This window comes from Pagrus pagrus, assembly GCF_965226575.1.
Source record: "Pagrus pagrus genome assembly, chromosome: 9".
NCBI classification, from domain to species: Eukaryota; Metazoa; Chordata; class Actinopteri; order Spariformes; family Sparidae; genus Pagrus; species Pagrus pagrus.
In genome coordinates, this window is record NC_140193.1 from 1,925,156 (window position 1) to 1,948,704 (window position 23,549).

Here is a 23,549-nt window from a genome sequence, read left to right on the forward strand (position 1 = left end):
TTTTTACATTCATAACTAAATTTACTCCGCCTACCGCCCTCCTCTTCTTGTGGTCTTACCTGAGGTACATTCCCACTGCGTAGGCACAGAGGAAGGAGTAGTCCATGGCTCCCAGCAGCTGTTTGTAGTTCCTTTTATCTGAGAATATAAAGAAGAGACGTTTGTTTTAGGAAAGGAAATTTTCAGCTGTTTTGAAGAGTTTACAAGCATCACTATGCTATTTATATGGTAAATCATATCGGTGGTATAAAATTATCTTAAAAATGACGATAATATAATTTATCATACATTTTTCTGGGACAAAATATCATCTGACAACAGAAGATATCCTGACAGGTCAAAACAAAAGTATAATTTTGACTCAATAATCTGATAATAATCTTTGAAATCTCCCCAAAAAACCTTGAAATGTTAAGAATGAAGAAGATACAAACCAAAAGGCTTCCAGCTACAGTCCATGTCTGTGAGATGGACTGTCGACAGCGAGGGCTGCTGGCCGCTGCCGGCGCCGCTGCTGGCGCCAATGGTGGCGAGTTCACTGACAGATGAGCAGTTCTTGTGGAGCTCGCTCTGAAAGAAAAAAACAACAACAGATGTAAACAGGAACACAGTGTGAGGTGGAAAACATTTACCAAAGATCTAAGTTACTGATCGACTGATGTTTTTTCAGGGCTGATATTTGGAACCGGGAGCTTCCTGAATACTTGAGTTCTGCTAAAACTGGCAGCTCATTTAAATCAATATAAAGTTAATGTTTACTCTGGTTCTCAGATAATTAGATTAATAACCTCTTCTAATTTTAGTTTTTGTTGTCTTTGAAATGCATTTTTAGGTTTAGAGTAAACTATAACAATGAGCGTGTTACCTTGACGATGCTGATTGGTTTCCTGGACAGGTGGAAGCTGGTGTAGAGCAGGAAGGTGAGGATGAAGGTGAGGGCTCTGTACCTGCAGAGAGGAAACACAAGAGGGCAGCGGTGAGGACTGAGCGACGACAGGACGAAAGTCTGAACCACTGAACCGATCAAACCAGCATGTTTTCTCACAACCAGATTTAAACCACAGCTCACATCTTTCACAAACATTACACCACGCCTTAAATACAGCAATTAGTGCAATCCACATAGAGCAGATGGTATTCAGACATATTTGTCTCTGTAGCTGACATTATGTCTCCACCGGTCATGTTACGTAACAGGCAAATACATAAAACCTATGTCATGACCTGCCAGAACTAGTCTGACGTACTCTTCAACATCTGACAGCACGATATCATAAAAGAAAGTAGGACTGCAACTAACGATTCCTTTCACTGTCAATTAATCTGCCGATTATTTTCTTGATTAATCGATTAGTTGTTTGGTCTATAAAATGTTGATCAGCGTTTTGTCCTCAAATGTCCCAAATATATTCAGTTTACTTTCATAGAGGAGGAAAGAAACCAGAAAATATTCACATTTAACAAGCTGACAGCAGAGAATTTGCAGTTTAATTATTTTTTTAATTACTGGAATTATCAAAATTATTGGTGTTCAACATAAAAGATGACATCTAAGTGGTTGATCAGTTATTTTACGAGCTCTAAAACATAACTGACAAAGGCGAACATGTAAAATCAAACATTTGTCAGTGTTACGCCCTTTTATTGTTTGCTCCATCCAGGACATCCTGTAACTGGATGTGTACTTTAACTTGCATATTATTCTGTTTGCTTTTTGCTCTCAGTCGTCTTTACGCTCATCTTTGTGTCGTGTTTCTTTATTTAGATTGTTTTTGACTTTATCTGTGCTGAAACAGGGATCAGGCCGTGAAATTAACTTGGGTTTGCCATCAATAGACTTTGATAGACTTTCTGGTGAAGCAGTTAAAATCTTTTATTTTATATTCTGCACCACACAGCTCAGGGAGATACTTCGCTGTTTCCTTGTTTTGTGCAACGATAATAAAGACTTGACCCCTGAATCCTGTGTGTGTGTGTGTGTACATGAGTGTGTGTGTTCAGTGGTAATGAGGAGCTGGATGGTAATCATCAGCTGGCTGGAGAGCAAACAGAAATCAGCTGTCCTGCAGCACAGACATCAGGCTGATTTTCCTGCAGCAGACACTGGAGGTGGACCAAAGGGCAGTTTGAGTAAGTGGACACATTCTCATGCAACAGCTGGATGGACGGCACGCTGTGAGTGTGCTCACTCAGTGTGTGTTAGTGTGTGTTAGTGTGTCCTGAGTGTAGCAGGCTGACACTAAACAACAGAAGAGAGCAGAATACCGCTCTAAAGCAGCCGGCACTGACAGAATACACTGTATGTTTAAACTGCACGAGGCTAACTTAAGAGATATTTTCAAAAGGTCTTCTAAGACAGTGAAGTTAACGTACTATGAAATTCCTGGCCAAAAAACACTACTATGATATTTAGGTATTAAGCACATTTATGCCACAGAAAGTGCTTTTCATATTTCGGTGTAGGGTTGTCGCAATATCAAGATATTCATGATAACCGTTGGTGAGGTCACTATCTGATGTCGTGGCAGCTCTGCTTCGCTGTTTAAATGACTGAAAGGTGCATAAAGTTTTGGAATTGGTCCAGTAGATTGCCTCAGCTCAGCCGGCAGCCGCGACACATGGCAATGGCTGCAAAATCAAAGTGACCGGTGTCTGACAACTTATTGGAAACAATTCCGGCAGGAATAGAGCTTTTTATAAAAGAATAATACTTTTTGTTTAACCAGCAACAACCCTATAATGCTGTTGCAGAAACCACCAGACTCCATTGACAAAAACAGTAATTTTGTCATTGTAAACTACATTCAAACACAACAGAAACAAATAAAGCATATCAAAGCCATCTTGGTTTGTCTTTTCACTGTCCCAACAATCACCAACTCTGCTTTTGGCTCGAATATTTCCACATCTAACTCAGTGAATTAAGGTTTTTGTTTCTTTGATCGAACCAGAGCTGTTGATATTTAAGACAGTCAATGGAGAGAGACAGGATGTTTTCCCCTCTGGGGTGGGCAGGGCTCTGTCTCTATAGACAATCTCACTGATGGCAACTCATCAGGTATTTCAGGTTAGCAGCTGTAGCTGTCAGGTGAATAGTTGACATCTGACTCAGAGCAGGATAGCTTCAGGTGGAAACAGGAGACCTTCTTAAAGATCCAGCTGACAGTGGAGGAAGCTTTGAAAGCACTGATGAAAAGTGAACGACTGAGACAGAAAAGCCTGAGCAGAACTGGTATCTGTGCACTCATGGGACATGGATGGTTTCCCAAGCGAGGAGACTAATCCAGAGAAACATCCTGCACATAAAGCCACCATTCAACATCGTGCTCTTCGAGAGCGGCTCTCATTTCTTTAATGGATACTGTATATGTCCCCGGGGCTCACATATAGAGCTGCTTTGTCATGCACGAGAGGCACGCGTCTCACTGAGGGGGAATTTCCTGGCTACAGGAATTACTGGGCAGCCTTCTGAAATATAACATGAAGCGTACTACGACTGCATTTAGGTGAAAATGAAAATCTCCTCTGCATAAGAAAACGCACAAGTGTATCAGAATCAGACTCAGAAATAATTAATTGATCCCTGTGGGGACAATTGCATCAGTGTAATTGGCTCTAATGGACTGAGGCATGATGTTATGGTTACAGCCAACATATCATGCTCGGGCGGGGACAAAAAGTGAACAGAACGGTGGCGTCTCTCTCTGCAGTCCCGATAAAAAGTGTTCGAGCAGTTGTACGGCTGCGAGCTGCAACTACTTTGATCCGACCGATTCATCCATTTAGAGTCATGTCTAGACAAGAAATTAAAAACTCTCTGATGTCAGCTTGTTAAATGTGGATATTTTCTGGTTTCTTTCCTCTTCTGTGACAGAAAACTGAATATCTTTGGGTTGTGGACAAAACAAGACCTCTGAGGACGAAACACTGATCGACATTTTTCAACATTTTCTGCCAGTATAGACCAAACAACTAACTGATTAATCAAGAAAATAATTGACAGATACTTTGGAAAATGATAATTGTTAGTTGAAGAAAACATTTCCAATTTTCAGAGCGTACAGGGCTCCACATTGTTGGGTCTCACACATACTTTATAGACGATGATTTTTAGCTGCAGCCTCATCCCCAGGTGCAATCCAGCTTTGACTTCATTTAGTATTGACTTCACTGACACACACCAACACACTTTAAGCAAACTGACAGATTTCCAGAATTAACTTAGTAAATTATGTCGTAACAGGATTGAAACTAGCAATTGTTTTCCTTATAATTCCTGAATGTGACAGGGCGTGTTGGGCAGCAAACCACCCGCTGCAGAATGTAGTATTTCCTGTACTGCACTGCATTCAGTCAAATATAATGTCATGTGAATGCACTAACTGACCTTACTGCTCAGAACACGCAAACAAAAAGATCTGTACGTGCTAATAGCTACACTGTAATGTCCAATTTATAAAAAACATTCACACCTTGATGGCAAATTATCAGTCAGAAATCAATGTAAAGAGACGACACACAAACTGCAGTCAGATTGAAACTCACCATTGGTCCCTGTCGAAGGACACCAGCAGGCGGATCCCAGGAGGAATGGTGGCCATGTTGGGATGTAAATATTGACAATCACAGCGACGGGTATCTGATGTTAGCTCACGCAGAGGGGGCTTATGTACACGCAGACGTGGTGTCGCTGCCTCGGCTCATCTCCCTCTCAGAGGAGGCTGCTGGGAGACGGGCAGCGAGAGGACACATGTCTGACAAGCCGGAGCTGGAGGGAATAATCTGGATAACAGAGGGAGATAGGGAAAAAAAGATAAGAGAGGAGAAAGGGAAAAGGTTAGAGAATGAAAAGGTCAAAATCACCATTAAGCTGCTGTAATCTGTTCATTTGACATTTTGTTCTTCCTGTTCAGCTGCACCCACATGAGGCTGTATGTGAATGACCATCAGAGCATGACAGGAAGTCTGACGCACATTTTAAAACACTGATCTCACGGCACAAGCTGCGATCATATTTAATAAATTGTCAGTTGTCTGAGAGCAGAAAACAGACGTTCAAAAAGAAATACAACCCAAAATCACTGACATGCCGATTCACAAGGGACTGACGTTATCACAGGACCTCTGTGGTTAGGACCCAATTTTTACTTTACAATTTACTGACATTGTGGACACAGGATTAAGATCACAGACGGCCTGCACAATTATTACAAATTATAGAGGTCCACAGGTGAGAGTCACGTTCAAAAAACACGCTAATAACAAAGGAAATGTGTTGTCAAATGGATTTTGGTGAAACTACAGCGCTGAACCTGTTAGCTGATTAATCAATCAGTCAATCTGAGAGTTTCTCTGGTTTCAGCCTCTCAAGTACTTTACATAAATGACTCTGACATAGCTGCACAAGTTTTGTGGTTATTGTGAGGTTTCTGATATATCCTGGTTATGTGTTTGCATATGTAAAAACCATGGTTTCACGTAGATGAATTGAGCCTGTATTATTCTCTATAGATAAACCTGAATATGTTATCTTAAGTGAGCCAACTGAACCCAGGATACTGTGGTATTTAAACACCTGATCCAGGTCTCTCATCATTCAGACATCACCTTTGGCTCTGTTGCAATACTTTGGCTCTTAATGGAAGTATAAAGTACTAGAAAATGGACTGTAGGAGGTAAGATGCCTTGCTTAAAGGCACAGCAGCAGCAGCTGCTAGATAGAGCATTTTTATAATATATATTATATATATTATAATATTTCATATGTGGATTTTACAAGGTGGGAAGATTCAAAGACATGCCTTTCTCTAACCTCCATGCTGCTGCCTTTCCCCCTGACTTGAACCCAGTGAAACACACCTGGCTGCAGGTTTACAAGGCAGACCAGCTGAGCATCCATTTACCCTGGAGCACATCACCACATGATGGTCCAGGAGCTGCTTTAGCTGTATGAAAGCTCTAGAAACCACCGACTGTGGCCACGTTACAGCCTGGAAATCCATGCGTTTGACTCTTATCAGCATAATCACTGCTGCCATGTACAGGCTTTACATCTCACGGGACAGAAATAGCCTCCTGGTTTCATCTTATGTCCAGTAACTTTAAACCAGCGCTCGAGGCTATGGCTGTGTGAAGGTACACTCATCTGACCAAACCCAGTGGCTCCTGCTGCATCTTCACAGTTCATAATGAACTTTATTTAATAATATCATTGACAGACAAGCAGAGGGAGGAAAACTCAGGAAGATAATATTACAGAATAAACACTCAACGGTCGAGCCAAACATGAGGGAGTCTGGTGTAAAGGTGAGTTACAACAAGAAGGCAGAGCAGAAGAAGTCAATAAGATTAACTACAAGTAACAAAGAATATAAATAAATAACAGGGTCAACACAATAAAAGGACTATAAGAATTAAGAACAGGAAAAGAATAAAGGACAGTAAATAGATTAAAAACAGATTAATAGACTAAGGGCAGGAATTAAAGATGGAAGGTGATAATCAGTTTATAAAGGGTGACTTCACATAAAAACAAGTGTATAAAGTGGGTTTAAAGAAGCGATTTAAACGAAGTTTTAGTTCCAGACCAGAGCTGCTTCATTTAAAAACAGACCTGATGGAGAAATCTGACTTTAAACGCGTGTAATTGACCCGACGTGACTCCGGTGTTTGCTGAAGCTGGGGAGCATCTGAAAGTTGGGACGTGGACGGTCTCCGGAGCGTCTGTTGGTCTGTTGTTCGGTCATATTTCCTCTCGTTTCCCTCGTGAGTATCAGATGTCGAACAGTAGCCATTATAAAAAACAACCTCCAGCTATCAATAACACATCGTCGCGGCAGATGAAGCCTCTGAACCGGAGGCACCGGGCGGACAAAGCGGCGGGTAACTCGCAGCTAACGTCGAGCTTCCTTGTCATTTTTAACGGCTGCTAGCTAAAACCGCACCACACGTTCGACCGTTGGTGGGTCTCGTGCCCCGACAGCGTTCTAAATTCGACACATTCCCGCCGATCGGCGTCACTTACCTCGTGCGGGAGCACCGAAATCCACGCTTTTTGCGGTTTGTTCTGCGTTCAGCTGGTCGACATGTCCTCCTCCACTTCCTTATGAGCGTGAGAGCGAGCGACTGTCACCTCAAACACACACACGGACACACACACACACACACACGCACACACACACACGCACACACACAGCTGGCGCACGCTCCTCTCCGCTGCTCCGACGTCATCCGCGGCTCCCGCTGCAGTTTGTTTGATCTCTGGCGGAGGAAGTAATCTGATCCTCTGTCGAAGTAAAAGTACGAGGTAATGCCACCATGTTACTGCATTACAAGTACAAGTACAAGTCCTGCATTCAAAATACTGCTGAAGTGATGGAATGTGACTGTACATAACTACATAAACCCAAATAGTACAGTACTTTACTTTAAGTAGGTACGAGTTAATTGTACTTTACTTGAGTATTTACATTGCTACTTATATACTGATCACTTTCAAGTTTTTTTTACTGCAGTATTTTTTAATAATTTCATGTAAAATTCATGTACATTACAGATGTATTGCTCAATAAGTAGATTTTTAAAATCCCATAAAACCGAATTGTTTTGCCCCCGGGGACAAATAAAGTTTTTTGAATTGAATTGTTTTCAGCAAACTCCACCATATTCCTGTGCAGCGTGATGTCAGGAACCTCTGTGATCATTTTCAAGTTTTTTAATAATTGCAGGCTAAAACCATAACAACATCTCAATCAGTTCTACAGAAGCAGAATTAAAAAATTCTATCATCATATCAAATGATGTATAATAATAATATCAAATATCAAGATGTTACACACCTGTATGTTATCAGTCATTGTTTGCCAGGTTGTCCCATGGTTCATGAGTGAACTCGCTGAGTCTGTACTTTGTGCTTCTGATAACTTTTGACTGTTTATTGTATTTTGACGTACGACTTAGTAACGACTTTGTATATTTTAGTTATGCTTGTGTGTGTTTTGCTCTTGTACAGTCATTATTTTGTCATTAACCTTTGATGATTGTCCTAAATCCCTCGTCAAAAAAGTCCTGTAGGATCTTTAAGTTTCCGATAAAATCCTTTAGGATTCACATACATTTCTAGAAATCCTTTAGAAATCCTATAAAAAAAATGTTTGTGTCTTTTAAGATTTCCTCAGTCCTGTTGGACATCTGTTTTAATTCTGTTGTTTCCAATAAATCCTTTAGGATTCCCATATATTTTTAAAACTCCTATAGGAATTCTTAATGAAGAGGTTTAGTTTATTTTAGGATTTCAACAGTCTCATTGTTATTGTTACTATTATTATTATTATTATTATTATTATTATTATTATTATTATTATCATTATTATTTTAACAACCGCAGCAATAATAATAATACCACTTCTCCACATTTCCAATGAATGGATCCAATCCAATGGAGAAGGTGGATTTTAAAGTGGAATTTATATTTGTTCCCTTCATAAACCGTCAGACAGACAGTAGAGATTTTTTTAAATAAATATGACTCTCTTCATTATTAATTTGATGGTGATCATGTTGTTTGTGTCTATCAGAGCTGGGAGATGACGCCACTCTGTGGAGACGTTGTAGAACCACAACAAGATGCGCTCTATTGACGTCATCAGTCCGCGCCGCACGGAGGGAAACGTGGGAAGACGGGAGAGCAAAGCAAAGCGGAGGAGGGTGAAGCGTCTCTCCACGTGAATCGGTGTGAACATGGCGTCGATTCAGGAGCCGGAGGTCCAGTTCGCTCAGAGATTAGCCTCCAACGAGAAACCCATCCGGACCAAGGCCATAAAGAAACTGAGGAAATATATAAATGTCCGGTCACAGAAAGCGGCAGGTAAGCTAGTCTGTCCGCGTTAGCATGCTAGCTCTGACAGAGCCGGCTAACACCAGCTATAAATGCTTAAACTAGCATTATTTCTGCTTTAATGTGAGAATAGTTGTAACAAGACATGATGGTTATAACCCACTGGTTAGTTTTCAGACTAAAACATGTCTGTTGTAATATGAGCTGACGCACTTTGTGTTCAATCAATAGCATCCTGTGCACACGTGTGGATGCAAGTTAGCTGTGAGGTCAAGAGCTCGTCATTGTAGCTAACTGAACACTCACTAACATAGCAATGATAACTGAGACGTTAACCTTGTTCTGATAGTTTAGTGGGCAAACACGCAGTCAGCTATCAAAAAGTCAATAGAGGTTATTGATTACGTGTCTGATCAATAAAAGGTGGTGTAGCTAACTTGTTCTGGCTCCAGGACATGTGTCACAGTGTTGTGTCCTCTGTACAGGTGGGTTCACAGGTGATGAGCTGCTCAAGCTGTGGAAGGGTCTCTTCTACTGTCTGTGGATGCAGGACAAACCACTGCTGCAGGTACGTTTCTCTGCCGTGTGTCTGCTTCAGCATGACTATTTGTCCTGAGGGAAATCTGTCTTGGACATGTGGCCACATACAATACATACAGTGAATAAAAGACACAGACATACGTAGGCCACATTCAAGTACATGCAACACTAACACTCATTTCATGTCCTCCTTATGTCCTTGGTTTAGGAGATTTGCTGATGGAGGAATAACATATCTGTTATACCTGTTCAGGTTTCTTTTCCTGTGTTTATTTGAGTACCTGATGGGAACAGTCAGTATTCTGGATGCAGGATGTTGGTCGACTACAGAAGGCACTAATTATAAGCAACCTTGGGCTTTTTTTTTTTTTTTTTTTACAGTCGCTTACTAATGATTGCACTTGTTTCTCAAGTGCATTCACTTCTTTGTCTTCCCTGTCTCATGAAGTGAAAATGCAATAGTTTCTCCTGTCGCAGGATTCGTCTAAAACCCGTTTCCATCTCTTCGTCCCTCCCTCCCTCCACACACAAACACAGGCAACATTTTAAAGTAAAATAGCACGATAAATGGTGTTTTTAGCAACTTCTTATCTAACAATGCCAGAGACACTGTGGGAGAAATAACAGTGTGAGAAAGAGAGACTGTACTGAAGGACTGAATGTTACCTCATGTTTGGGATGATTTAAGTTACTTCGATTTACAGAAATGTAAAATTACAAGGTCTAGTAGTTTTGAAGTGGCTTCTTATGAAATGCAAAAAAAAATTTCAACTGATCACATGGACGCTCTCCTGTTTTGGGTAAAGTTGCCTTTATTGGGTTTTTTTTCTCTTTCCAGATCTGGCAACACTTTCTTTCTTTCTCCTCTTTTAGTTGTCAGTCTGGTTGAACCATTGTTCAGTGTATTTTCCTCCTCTTCATACTAAATGACACCTTTTTGTAAAATCGTCTTTCTTCAACCTAAAAGCCCAAAAGAGCTGTCAGATTATATGGTTTAGTCGTCTCAGCCAGTGAAGGTTTTGTACCTGCAGATCCCAGACTTTTCAACGGTCGTGTGTATTTTCCTTTTATCTTTGTAAGAAACCCTTAAATGATATTTTTGTAGCATTTCAGGGCAGTCTGTCTGAGAGGATTAATACCTCATATGAATGCTAAATATTGTCACTATTGGTTAAGTCTTGAAAAGCGGCTGTTGGGTTTTCTTCTTCTTTTTCTTCTTTTGGGATTGACATCGAAATATTAAATTAGAAATGAAACAAAAGACGAGAAAGCAGCAAAATGTCACATTTGAGAGGCTGCAGCAGGTTAATGTTGGTCACTTTTGTTTGATTAAACAACTGCAGGGATAAACTGATTATCAATGCTGATTCAATTCATTATTATTAACTAAGTGACTAATTGCGAGCCTTGCTAAAAGTGACGTTGCTTATTGTTTTTATAATAAAGAAATACTGAGTAAAAGATTGTTATTGATTAGATATTGATTTGCTATCGGCCTCAGCTGCGTCCTGATGAAATGAAAATGTACTCAAAGTGTAAATCAGAGATCTTTGAGTATCTGTCCGTCCATAAATCTTTAATCTCTATGATCATGTTCAGTGGACCACCTCTCTCCTCCTGCTTTGATATTTAATGCAGTCTTGACTTTTCTTCCTCAGGAGGAGCTGTCGAACCAAATCTCCAGCCTGATCCACAGCTTCCAGGACGTAGACGGACGTAAGTTTCCCACCACACGATTCAGTAACAGAAAGTCAATCATCCTTGAACTTTTCACCATAATGATGACGACGATGTTCCCCCCCGCAGAGTTTTTATACCTGGAGAGCTTCCTGCAGACCTTAAGAAGAGAGTGGACCGGCATCGACAGGCTGCGGATGGACAAGTTCTTCCAGGTGAGTGTGACGAGAATCCAGGATGAGTTTTAACTTTAAAGTATTTTCACTCTGAACTAACTGAAGACTTGGAGTTCGTTTCATGACCTCCAGACATGAATGCAAATTTCAAGTTTTAATGACTTTCACCTGATGCCGTATGAGTAATTATAACATCAGTTTAAAAAAAAAATAACAAACTCTTCGACACATTGTTCTACAAAGACATCAGTGGTAGTTGTTGAAGGTCTGGTTTGAGAACGAGATGTTTTAATTGATTCAAATCCCCAAAATAACGACGATTATCTTCCTCTGTGTCTCTAACAGCTGGTCCGCTTCATGTTCAGACAAACGTTTGAGATGCTGAAGAGGAAAAACTGGGACAGCAGGTAATGTATTAAAAACGGTCTCTGCCAAACCTTTTACATCACGCTCATGTCACATTTTGAAAAGAGAGTAACGGTGTGTGTTGTGTCTCCTCAGCGTGGTGTCGAGCTTCCTGGAGCTGCTGACGGCTCAGCTCCTGCAGAGCAGCAGCGGAGCGCCCAGCGGGCTGCAGCTTCACGTCCTGGACCTCTACATGACAGAGCTGGCAGCTGTCGGCTCAGCAGAGGTACACAAACACAAAAAGGAGCTTGTGACAGTCATGTCAGTCTGTCACACGCTGCAAAACTTAAAAATGAAGCCTCATTTTCATGTTAAAGTCAGGACGGAAACATGCAAGTGCGAGCAACTACACGTGTCATCATGTCATTGTGTTGCCTTCATGTACTTGAAGCGTGAAATGGCAAAGAAAAGCTTCTGTGTGAGATCTAAAGCTGAATGCCACCATTTTCTGCTCAGACCTACTCGTTAGTTTCCGTTTCCTTGGAGTTCAAAGGTCTGATTAAAAAAGACAAAGACTCTGCTCTGTTCCTCGAGATCGTTTTAAGATTATTTGACTGGTGCAGATTGTTTAATTTGATTCTCGCTCTGTTATTTTGATCATTTTCTGACTTATTGTTATAATTGTCTTCTGTCGTTCCACAGTATGAGACGACACGTTGACTCTGTATGTGTTGTCTTTCTCCTCTCAGCTCACTGCCGATCAGAACTTGACTTTCATCGAGCCGTTCTGCAAAACAGTATCCAAAACAAAAGAGTAAGTCCGCATCAGTTCAGCTGCTCTGCTTCATTCATTGTGACGCTGTTTCCTAGAAATGTGGTCGTGTTTTTTAGTTGAATTTGTAATTTATATTGAATAATCTTTGACCAGTTTTTGATTCTGCTGTCAATGGATGTTTTCCAAACCAACATGTGTTCAGCCTGCTGATGTTGTATTTCAAACATGTTGAATCAAAGCACAGATGCCTTGAAGCAGCTCGTCTGACTCTTCACCGTCCGCTCACTGTGTCGTCTGTTGTCTCTCCAGTCGGATTCTTTTCAGCGGCATCTGTACCAACATCTTCGGCACCATCATCGATCAGGCTCCCTTCGCTATTGAAGACCTGATGAAGGAGGTGAACGCAGCTCAGGCCTCAGACTCAGACTCTGGACAGGCGTCTGATGAGGAAGACGAAGACGAAGAAGAAGAACTGAGAGAGAAAACAACGAGAAAACCAGCCGGCAAGAAGAGCGCGGGGAAGCAGATTAATGGTACGTGTTATTCAGAGAAAACTGCACAGGGAAGAAAATCTAGAGTGTATTTTTGTTGATTGGAACATAAATCATTTACTCGTTTACTTTTGTATGAGCTTCAGAGACTCGGTAAACACTAATGACTAATTTACGGTGACAAATAATTACTTCTGAAAGTACTAAAGCCTGATTTATGGCTCCACACTTGATTAGCGTCGCTCAGCAACAGTGGCGGATTTAAGAAATTTGGGGCCCAAGGCAAAGGCAGGCCTGGGGCCCTCTGAACTGAGAAGACAACACACAAAACAACAGGTCAATTATACAGACACATACGTTTCAACAGAATACACATGTATTATGTGTTTTACCTGTTGTCCCTCTCTTCCTGTCCCTTTTTCATGTTGTCTCTCTCCCTCATTCTGAAAACAAACACACACAAAACACAGTATCAGGCTCTGACCCAGTGGTGAAGTGTAAGTATATTTACTCAAGTGCTGACGTAGACATTTTAGGATTTCATGCAACTTCAATTTTGTCTGCTCCGCTGTATCTCAGAGGCAAATACTGCACTTTCTACTCCACTACTGTACATCATTTACGTTGCTGGTTACATATTTCAAACCCTTCCTGCCCAGTGAAAACCATGTACCCTCAAAAAAGTCAAAAGTCACTTTCTGTAACTTGGAGATCAGCTTTCTGTTTTCCTCCTTCTCTCTCCTCTTGTCAGCTCGGCTGGGGCAGCTTCTTTTCATCTGCCTCTTTTCTTTACTTGTCTCTTCTATACTCTCCTCTTCTCTCGCCACTTCGCGCCGTTTGTTTTCGTTTTGCTGCTGTCTTCCTGGATCCGTTCTGCACATGCGCAGTAAGATGGACTGATCCAATGTAGTGGAGACTGAAGGGGGGGCCCGACACACACATAATACGATTAGCATTCTGCTGCATTTTAGCGAGAGGATTTTAATCAAAAACATAATTAATGTGCGCAAAAAAGTAATAACTGTATTAACCATAAGTGTATGAGGATTTTTATGGGGCCCTCAGGAACGTGGGGCCCTAGGCAACCGCCTAGTTTTGCCTAATGGTAAGTCCGCCCCTGCTCAGCAGAAATTAGTCGGCCAACATTTTGAGTTTTTGCTCTAACGAAGGGTTTCAGTCGTCTCCAAGATAACGAGGTGCTGAGCTCCAGACGGCTGGTTCAGCTACGTTACATCCTCCTGACTGTGACGTGAATCCTTCTGACAACAACATATGACAAAACTAAATACCTCAGGTGTGCAACATGAAAGGAAAGATGATTAATTGGCAAGTTGATTGAAAGAAAATGAGCTGCCGACTGTTGATAACAGCTTTGTGCTTTCAGTCAGTGATTTACGTCTCGTAATAGAAAGTTATTTTAGTTAGAGATGCACCGATCGATCGGCAACCGATCGCAATCGGCCGATAATGCCCCTATCGGTTTTGATCGGAGTTCTCAAAATAGATCAAAGCAGGCCGATCAGATAACGTTTCAATATAGAGACAGTGCATTGACTGCATGCATTCCCACTTCTCAGACCCAGGTCTCCTAAGGGGGCGTGGCAGTCTCTACATTGAAAGGCGGGCAGGCGAGGTGGGAGGGGGAGAGAAAAAAAAAGCATCAACACTGAAAATGGCGTCGCCGGTATGGGAATTTTACAATGTGTCCGAAAAGGACAACAAATTTGCAGTTTGCAAGGTGTGTGCAAAGGAGATACCTCGAGGAGGAGTGCTACAAAAGAATTTCAACACAACGAACCTAATAAGACATTTGAAAGTTTCTCACATCGCGGAGTATACGGAGTTTTCGAAGTTGGCTGCTGCTAAGTCAGCGAAAGAAAAGGAGCGTGCAGCAACCCAGACGTCACTAACTCAGCTGACTGTAACAGAGACATATAAACGACAGCAAGAAAAAGAAAGAACTAAAAAAAAAGGTAATGGAATTCATATGCCTTGATCATCAACCGCTTTCGGTTGTAGAAGACAAGGGAGTGTCTCTAAAGATAATGTTGCAGTTGCACATATGTCAGTGTACATAGTTCTTATTCTCATTTGTATGACATATTTATTTTATTTTTCAACAAAAAAGATGTAGCTAAACTCCAAATTGTGTCTCTAAGAAAGAGCCTCTAGAGAGAGTAAAATGTTTATGTTGGTGCACATAATCCATTTTTTATTTTAAGATATAATTACTTTTTCCACAGGAAAACTAAGGTTTATAGTTTACAACTTGTATTGACTCTAAGAGAGTGAAATGTTTACTGTTGTCTGTGTTGGTGCACTGCACATGTTGTGTGTTGTTGTTGTACACAATTATTGCCACAAGAAAGCTTAAGCTATTAAGCTACAGTTACTATGTAAGCTTAGTCCAAGTTGTCTCTAAGAGTCTCAGCCTGCAATAAAACAGTGGTCAATTCATGATACTTTCTCATCTCCTAATTTTTATACTTAATAATACAATGTCAATGTTGTGAAGAAGAATCATTAATTAAATATATGAAAGTTACACAAGACAACAATATAGAAGAATTTATGGATTTGACGCTGTGATCGGTGATCGGCAATATCGGGATCGGCAGATACTGCTTTCGGTGATCGGTGATCGGTGATCGGTGATCGGCCCCAAAAATCCTGATCGGTGCATCTCTAATTTTAGTGAGAATTAAATTGTGCTGATTTCTTTGTTTTCAGGCAATAAATCAGACGAAGATGAAGATGAGGATGAGGACGAGCTTCTTCACTTAGAAGAAGACTCGGACACAGAGGAACCCTGTGACGAAGACATCGGACCGGTCCTACAGGTGAAGCCTCTATTTCCACATGTTGTTAAAACACTGCAGTTTTTATTGTAACGCAGGACACTTGTTTTATTCTCCACGTTTTAGAAAAAGGTCCGTTCTCATGAACCTGTGAGCTGTAAATTATTCACAACAGAAATGCTGCACATTTTCTAAACGTTCTCACACTATAGATTCAACTCTCCTTCCAGACGTCTGTGAGCGGCTCATTGTTCAGAATAATTGTCTCTGTTTTGAAGCGAGTTTCTAGTCTGCAAACTGATAATTTGACAGAGTGAAAATTGCTGCCTGTAGGGAAGGAAATAGTCGTGGAAACTGGATAACTGCAAGTCATTTTTTAAAACATACCATCAAAGTGTTCTGAGGAAATTGTCTGCCGGCGTCGTTCATCCTCGGCCTCGTTCATGAATCAGTTTTATATCAGAACAAAGTTTGTCTCTGTGTTTGATTCGTCCTCATCAGGTGTCGGTCTCATGCGATGCCGATGAGCTCGTTATGTCTCTAACGAGGTATTTTTTCTTGTGTTGGTAGTTTGATTACTCAGCTCTGGCGGACAGGTTGTTTGGGTTGGCGAGTCGGAGCGGCACGCCGGGCCGCAACAGACAGAGACTCTACAGGATCGTCAAAGTGTGAGTAGCAGCTCCGACACTGTTCCTTCAGAAAGCCAGAAATGTAAACCACAGATTTCAACCAGCAGAGGGCGATCACTGCGTGTATTTATAGGGCAACATGTATGATTCAAATACTTTGGACCTGAATCATTGAATTACATCACGAAATACCCGTTAACATCGGTGTTCTGGTGGATTAGTTACTCAGTAAGATCCAAAATAAGTAGCTGACGGTGCAGGTTTCTAAATATATATGTGTACAATATTATCACAGCTGGTTTATTCATATAGTATAAATAAAAATCAATTTTAAAAAACTATACAAAAAAGATGTTTTTGGCAGGTGTATGGAAGAGGAAAGGTTGTGTTCGGCACTGGGTGGATATTTGGATCGTCAATAATCTGGGATTATTTATTTATTTATTTCACTGGGTGGAAAATAAACTGATGATAGTTGTTTGTATATTAGTTGTAAATAAATGTGATAATTTGTTGAGTTAAAAGAAGAAAGCGAGAAAGTGGTAATGAAATATATATGTTTTACTTCTTCCTGCTCCTTTTCGGACTCTGTTACTCTTGTTTGTTTTTTATCATGTTTTAATTTTTGGTTTGAAATAAAGTCATTCATTCAGTCAGCAGAGCAGAAAAGTGTCCATCTGTTTGACTCCACATGTCAAACTGTTCTTGTGAATAACAAAAAGCAGATTATATAGAAACCACTGGCAGCCTCGTGTCACCACGTCTCAACACAGCAGAAGCCACAAACCTGCTCATTTCCCTCCACGTTTCACTACAATGGCAGCTAGAAAAGAAACAAACAGCGTGTCTGTTTGTGTCACACCTGTTATTTTCTGCTCGGCAGCTAAAAGGCGTCTGCTCTCTGAAATCAGAATAAACAATCAAACACGTTCAACCTGCAGCAGAAAGTCAAATGAATTCAGCCTCGTGTCTGACGCTGCTGCGGTCGAGGTGATGTTTATAGATGAAGACGGCGCCTGGAGGAGTCGGAGAAATCAGAAGGATGATCACACCTGGATTTACTGCTCTGCTGCTCATCAGCCAATCAGCATTCAGAGAGCACACACAGTGTTTAACCCTCTGAGCTGCTCTGATGGTTCTCTGGTGTTTCTTCTGCTCCATGAACAATCTCTGCCTGAATCCAAACTAACGTATTTTTCTTCTTTGTCTTTATGTTGGACCACAGACTGCGTGACCTCAGTGAAGGTAGGAGCTGATGATTTTTCTTTAATCTGCTTTAAAACGGACTCATTGACCTTTGACCTCACTCTTTATCTACTTGGATTTTCCTGTCAGGTATCTTCCCTCAGGACGAGTATCCAGAGGAAGTCTCCACGGACGAGGACGACGACATGTTCGGCAGCAGGAAGAGGATGAAGAGGACGGGAGGTCGCAGGGAGGAGGAGGACGAGGACGGAGCGCCAGCATCCAAGAAGAAAAAAGGTATCTTCATGTTTTCACCTTTTACCTTCTAACTGTGCAACGTTTTCAAATCTGGAACCAACGAAGGCAGCTGAAGGTCATCGGTGAAGAAATATTAACTGCCGTACTTGAACTTCAACCTCCAATAAGTTGTTGTCTTAAACCACCAGTTAGTTGATGAAATACATGAACACCTTTTTATTTATTCTTCATGTTTTCCCCCCATAATATATTTAAATTCTGACTTCGACATTTCCACTTACTCCAGAGTGATGTGAAGCAATAATGTCCAAAACTTATCTCACAAAATCATCCGCCTCGATCCAGATTTGTCAGCTTTTAGAGTTTCAGAAATATTTTCACTGTGTTCAATAACAGTTTGCTCTCTTACTTTCCACACAAAAGGAGGCACGCATATGACAAAACAACAAAACAAGAAATCTATTCAGACGTGACGCTGTTATAGTCGATTACTGAAGGAGTTGCAAGATCGTCTTGTCTCTGCCTTCGCTCGGTGCACGGTGCTCCATTTAATGTGACAAAGGACTAAAATGGATCTTTGAATGTCTGTTGAAGAAAATAAATCCTTGAACAAAAACTTGAGTTTGAATAGTTTCAAATGAAAAACAAAAGACGGAGCTACAAACACTGGCAGCACAAACAGGGAGTCCTTGTGTTGGATTAGCTCATTTTTACTGATGTGGACAAAAGCAACAAAAAGGCGGCTCCAGGTTTCAGCAGGTCACTTTCACATTTCTACATTTTGTTACGGTATTTTCAGTTGACACAGAAAACGCAGAAGAGAGTCAGTTAATTAAAGTCAACATTTATATTTAAGGGAATATAAAACCGATGCTACTGAAGTTTTAGCGCGTCATTTCCAGAATAAACAGCGTTTTCAAATGCAGTTTTTCCTTCTGTGGATTTTATTGTTCCTTCACATAATTGAACATGTGGGAGGCCCAGTCCTGCTCTGAAGGTTTATTCCAGCTAGTTTTCATGAACTTTCCCTGAAAAGTCAATGATTCAGATGAAGTTCACTCACATTATGTCGGTCGAAATCCTGAACTCTGATTGTAGCTGTAACACTGATCACAGCACGTTAAGACATAAACTTCTCTTGTCTTGACTCATTTCACTTCTCTGCTGCAGGGCTGGATGCTCTAAAGTTGGCTAAACTACCTACGAAGCCGAGTCAGTTTTATTCACGTGGCTCAAAGTAACAGCATTTCTCAGCAGGCTGTAGAAACATACGACACGCTCCATCCGTAGACTCTCAATGCTGATAAGGAAAAATACTCTTTGACCAGAGAAAAAATGAGAAACGTCTGGAAGAAAAGAAAAAGAACGAACCTCGAGCACCTGATGAATCAAAATACCAAAGTTCCCACATCACACTTCACGAAGTTGCCCCCAAACTTTCCTCCTGATGCAGTTTCCCCCCTCAGAGATCAATAAAGTGATTCTGATTGTGAAAATGAGAACTTCTGGTGTCAAAGTCTTCAGACATCGTTCTGCACAGTGAAGCTCAAACGTCAGTCGAGGAACAGAAGCACAGAGGCGGACGACTTCACGAGGTGTTTTATGTTTTAAACTCTGTCAGAGAAACACGACGGCGCCGCACTGAACCCGACCTGCCAGCCTCTGAAGCTTGAATGTTTGATTCTGAAGGGGAAGAAAAAAAAAAGCCTTAAAAAGTTCGAAAATAGACGAATATAAAGAAATATGTTTTAAAATTAAAGCTGATATAATTTGCCGTCACGTTCGTGAACAAGTGACTGAAGCTGAATGTTGCAGGTTACGGCTCCGTAATGAGAACGCTGCATTAAACAAACCTTAAAGCCTGCGAGTCCTCGTTGTAAACATCATCTGATTAATCGATAAATTGCAGTTAAAAGATTTACCGATTTAAAAATGTCTTAACAATCAGAGGCACCGATGCAATAAAAAAATGTTTTACATCAACAGATTACAGGAGCTTGCTTTTCAAATACATCCAAGTGAGAAAATGTTTTTAATTAAAATACAAGTGATGTGTAAAAACACAATCAGAGTTTAGCCATGTCGTCGCCTCAGAACGGGCTGGAGTTTGTTGCTAGTTGTTGAACAGCGACAGACGAGAGCTTCGTAATTAAAATGACGTCATTATTTTGTGTTATTTCATTTAAAATTCAATAACTTTATGTTCAGTTTCTCTTCTTTCATCTCCTAATGTAGCCGACTCTGATCGTATCAGTGGTTATTTCATTGATTGTTAATGCAGCCAACGTAAGGAATTACATCCCGAGTTGTTTCAGGCTACACCGTGTTGCGTCCTTGAGTTTGAGGGCGTTGGGTCGGAGGGTTAACGTTAGTCTGACGTCGTAACAAGGATTCAGACACGTGATCATTCAGTCATGAAATGAAAGAAACTCTGCCACCGCTTCCTTTTTTTGAAGATGGACTTCAAGATAACTCGAAGCGAGAATTTGTCACAGTTCATTTAGAAACATCATGTTGATAATTAACATTCAGAAAATCGATTGATATTTGTGACTCGGTTCTGAATCCTACGAGATAAGACTCCTTACATGAATATTTTAATATTATTTTTTTATACCCACCCCTTGAATCGGTCATTGAAGGTCCTTGAATTTGCTGTTAAAGTCGTTGGAACTTTTCAAACAGTAGAAACGACTTTTAATGAGCACAAATCAGAGCAGTTTGAATCTGAAATGTGGGGGAGTTCACATGTGGCCTTTTTAATATACTTAAATAACTTTTCTAACCGGGGACATTTAACTTGAACAGGTCCATTAGTTGGATTCGTTACAGCAGTGATTTATTTCCGTCGGCTCAGAGGTCTGAGCGAACCTGCCTTTTTAAGATTAAAGTGCTCAATCTTAAACCATAATAATCAGGCGTTTTTCATCAGTTCCTGCATTCAGACGTGGTCGTGTAATTACACTCCTTGACAGATGTTAAGTGTAATCTGCATCTGTGTTCATATCACAGCAGATTTCTTGTGTCAAAAGCTTTTATTTCTGTCATGTCAAACTATTTTTTCATCAGTTTCTGAGTTTCTTACAGCCACCAACTAGAATTATCATAAAGTAGAAGTTACAGTCACACAACCTCCTCAACATTTTGTCCTTGAGAAATAAAGAGTAAAGTACATTTTGTCTCGTTTTCATTTAATGTTGATCTGGTCTGTCTCCGCTGCTTCAGGGAAGAAGAAGGAGGCGTCGACACTCAACAAGCCGGACAAAGACTCTGCAAAAGATGACAGTGAACCGGCCGACCTGACCGTGAATAATGAAAACAAGAAGAAGAAGAAGAAGAGGAAGAAGAAGAAGAAAGCAGCAGCAGAGGGAGGTGAAAGTGCAGATAAAGAGACTGAAGGTTCACAGACTGAGAGCGGCGTCTTGTCTGTAAAAGTCTCAGACGGTTCGTCAGAAACTCTTCTTCTCTCTGAGGAAAAGAAACCTTCAGTCACGGTCACAGAGGAAACCGTCGACACATCTCCCTCCACGACTGACGACAAGACTTCTGAGGTCGAACCGGAACCACAGACGCCCTCCGATGCTACAGTCACAGGGAAGAAGAAGAAGAAGAAAAGGAAGAAGTCAAAGTTACAAACAGACGAGACTGTAGCTAAACCGCAGGCCGTTGTAGAAAAAGAGAGCACAGCAGTCGGTACCGAGGAGACAACAACGCCTGAGACTGACACCACAACTCCTGCCAAGAAGAAGAAGAAGAACGCCGAGAAGAAACTGGAGGAGGAATCACAGGTTAATGGTGTGACCACAGAAGAAGACGGACCAAAGAAACCGACTGACGCTACAACTCCAGGCAAGAAGAAAGGTAAGAAGAAGAGCCTGAAGGCGGATGAAGTGGTGACGGTTGAAGCTCAGGTAGAGGTCGAGGTCGAGCTGGAGGGAAAAACCACAGACGCTGAAATCACTTCAGTTGTTGAGGAAGCATCACAAGAAGCCGCCACGGTGCCACTTAAGAAGAAGAAGAAGAACAAACGGGAGGAAACGACCCCGGCTGTGGATGAAAGCATCGTAACACCACTGAAGAAGAAGAAAAGTAAAAACAATCGGAAACAATCCACAGAGGAAGTGGATGGAGCGGCGGTGGACGAACCCCCGCAGGTGGAGGATGCTGAGATACTGCCGGTCACCGTGACAACAGCAGCGAAGAAGAAGAAGAAGAAGAATCAAGCGGACAAGATCACGGATGAAGCCGAGGTGCAGGAGGTCGAAGATGAAGAGAAACCAGCCAAGAAGAAGAAGAGGAAGATCCCTGTGACGTTCGAGTACGAAGCCGACGAGCTGGAGGCGGCTGCAGCGATCAACGGCCTCGCAGAAGAAGAAGAGACGGCCGTGAAGAAGACGAAACTGGTCAGTGAGAGTGTTTAATCTGACATCGGACTGAATTTAACTCTGAGACGTATTTAACTTTAAACTGATTGTTTGTTTCAGGAGGCTGCGGAGCCGTCCACACCTCTGAGCAGTAAGAAGTCACAGAAGAAGAAGAAGAAGACGCCATCGGGCTCCGAGTCCGACTTCATCACATTTCAGAGCAACGCTGCGGTCCCAACGCCGCTCTTCTGTAAGACCAAGGGAAGCCCGGGCACCCCGCGGACCGGCAAGAAGGTAAACAGGAAGAGCTCAGTGCAGATTTAAATAAAGCAACGTGATGTGCGTCTGAAAACCTGGACGACTACAAGTCTCCATACAGGGAGGAGATTAAAGGTATATTTATCAGACGGGGTGATCAGTGAACGTGTCCATATGGAAACTTTATTTTAGTTTTCCCAGTGAAGTTAACTGTTTCAGCACACTTATAATTAACTCTTTAGTTGTTTTTTCATCATCTTTCTCGAACATGTCTCCTGCTCTGTTGGTTATAATGTTGCACCGTCAGCAACATGTCTGACTTCTTTTCTTTGTTTTTCTTCCACAGAAGAGTCAAACTCCCAAATCTGAATCCAAGAAGGTGACGTTTGGTCTCAAGAACAATAAAACAGCCGGTGAGAGATCAGATGCATTTAATTAATAACAGACATGTTCAGATGTTGCAGGATGTCGACACTAATCTGTGTTTTTTATTTATTTAATTTTTTTATCTCGTCAGAGTTCAGGAAGACGGACCGCAGCCTGCTGGTGAGTCCAGACGGGTCGTCACGAGTCCCGTTCGACCCGCAGCAGAAACCAAAGTTTGGGGTGTTAAAGTCTCCGGTCACACGGCTCTCCACCCGGGTCAAAAAGACCCCCAAGAAGACCCCCAAGAAGACCAGCGCCGGTAGTCCAAAGAGTACTCCAAAGAGTACTCCAAAGAGTACTCCTAAACGTCGCCCGTCAGCAGCAGACTTCTTCTAACCGGCCTCGCTGACGACTGTAGAAACAGATGAAACTCCTCTGTGAACTCTTCAACAGACTGATTTCAAAAAAACTTGTTTTGGAGATTTATAAAGAAGTATTTTTATGTTTATCTGATATCCGTGTTCCTTTCTGCCTCTGAGTGACTCCACCTTTTAATAAAAGTTGCTCATTCCAGTTTTTCCAATTTTATCTCGTCATCAGTTTGTGAGTCTTCCGCGAACACTTGAAGACATTTAATGGAAAGTTCAGACGAATGTTTGGAGAAAGTGAAAACTAAGAATGAAGTGAACCTCAGTGCAACACGAGGAGGTTTCTCATCACAGCGGCGCAACAAGAGTAAATATATCTGAACCGACATGGTGCCTCCTCGGCTTCCCAACAGATCGCTCTTCACTATTTAGATTTTTGTCCTTTTTTCTCTGGTAAACTCAAAGTTATGACACAGTTACAGT

At 41.5% G+C, this 23,549-nt stretch overlaps 2 protein-coding genes across 7 annotated transcripts in view; one reads left to right on the forward strand and one right to left on the reverse strand.

Moving 5' to 3' along the window:
* The window catches only part of slc37a1 (solute carrier family 37 member 1), a gene marked incomplete at its 3' end in the record, with an annotated part of 20,561 nt that extends 13,398 nt beyond the window's left edge, over nucleotides 1–7,163 (reverse strand). For 3 of the 4 annotated variants that reach the window (XM_084362542.1, XM_084362540.1, XM_084362543.1), the window contains exons 1-5: nucleotides 7,025–7,163; nucleotides 4,546–4,782; nucleotides 866–947; nucleotides 435–570; nucleotides 60–138 (exon numbers count right to left, since the gene is read on the reverse strand). In XM_084362542.1, the coding sequence (XP_084218668.1) occupies nucleotides 60–138; nucleotides 435–570; nucleotides 866–947; nucleotides 4,546–4,601 (353 nt within the window). In that variant the 5' untranslated portion in view covers nucleotides 4,602–4,782; nucleotides 7,025–7,163. Of the gene's footprint in view, nucleotides 1–59; nucleotides 139–434; nucleotides 571–865; nucleotides 948–4,545; nucleotides 4,783–6,613; nucleotides 6,704–7,024 lie in introns of those variants that run through there. The other variant, XM_084362541.1, reaches the window with a different exon arrangement.
* rrp1 (ribosomal RNA processing 1) lies at nucleotides 6,132–23,286 on the forward strand. Of its 3 annotated transcripts, none has more exons than XM_084362538.1 (17): nucleotides 6,132–6,306; nucleotides 8,577–8,866; nucleotides 9,322–9,404; nucleotides 11,035–11,092; nucleotides 11,183–11,268; nucleotides 11,575–11,636; nucleotides 11,731–11,860; nucleotides 12,324–12,388; nucleotides 12,659–12,882; nucleotides 15,571–15,680; nucleotides 16,209–16,306; nucleotides 17,493–17,512; nucleotides 17,603–17,749; nucleotides 20,936–22,113; nucleotides 22,195–22,368; nucleotides 22,679–22,745; nucleotides 22,850–23,286. In XM_084362538.1, exons 2-17 carry the CDS (start codon nucleotides 8,740–8,742, stop codon nucleotides 23,092–23,094), a joined length of 2,874 nt encoding a protein of 957 aa, XP_084218664.1. In that variant the 5' UTR covers nucleotides 6,132–6,306; nucleotides 8,577–8,739; the 3' UTR covers nucleotides 23,095–23,286. The 3 variants fall into 3 exon arrangements, with proteins under 3 accessions (XP_084218664.1, XP_084218663.1, XP_084218665.1); XM_084362537.1 differs by lacking the exon at nucleotides 6,132–6,306 and adding an exon at nucleotides 6,679–6,765; XM_084362539.1 differs by lacking the exon at nucleotides 6,132–6,306 and adding an exon at nucleotides 7,228–7,306.
* Nucleotides 23,287–23,549: the final 263 nt, after the last annotated feature.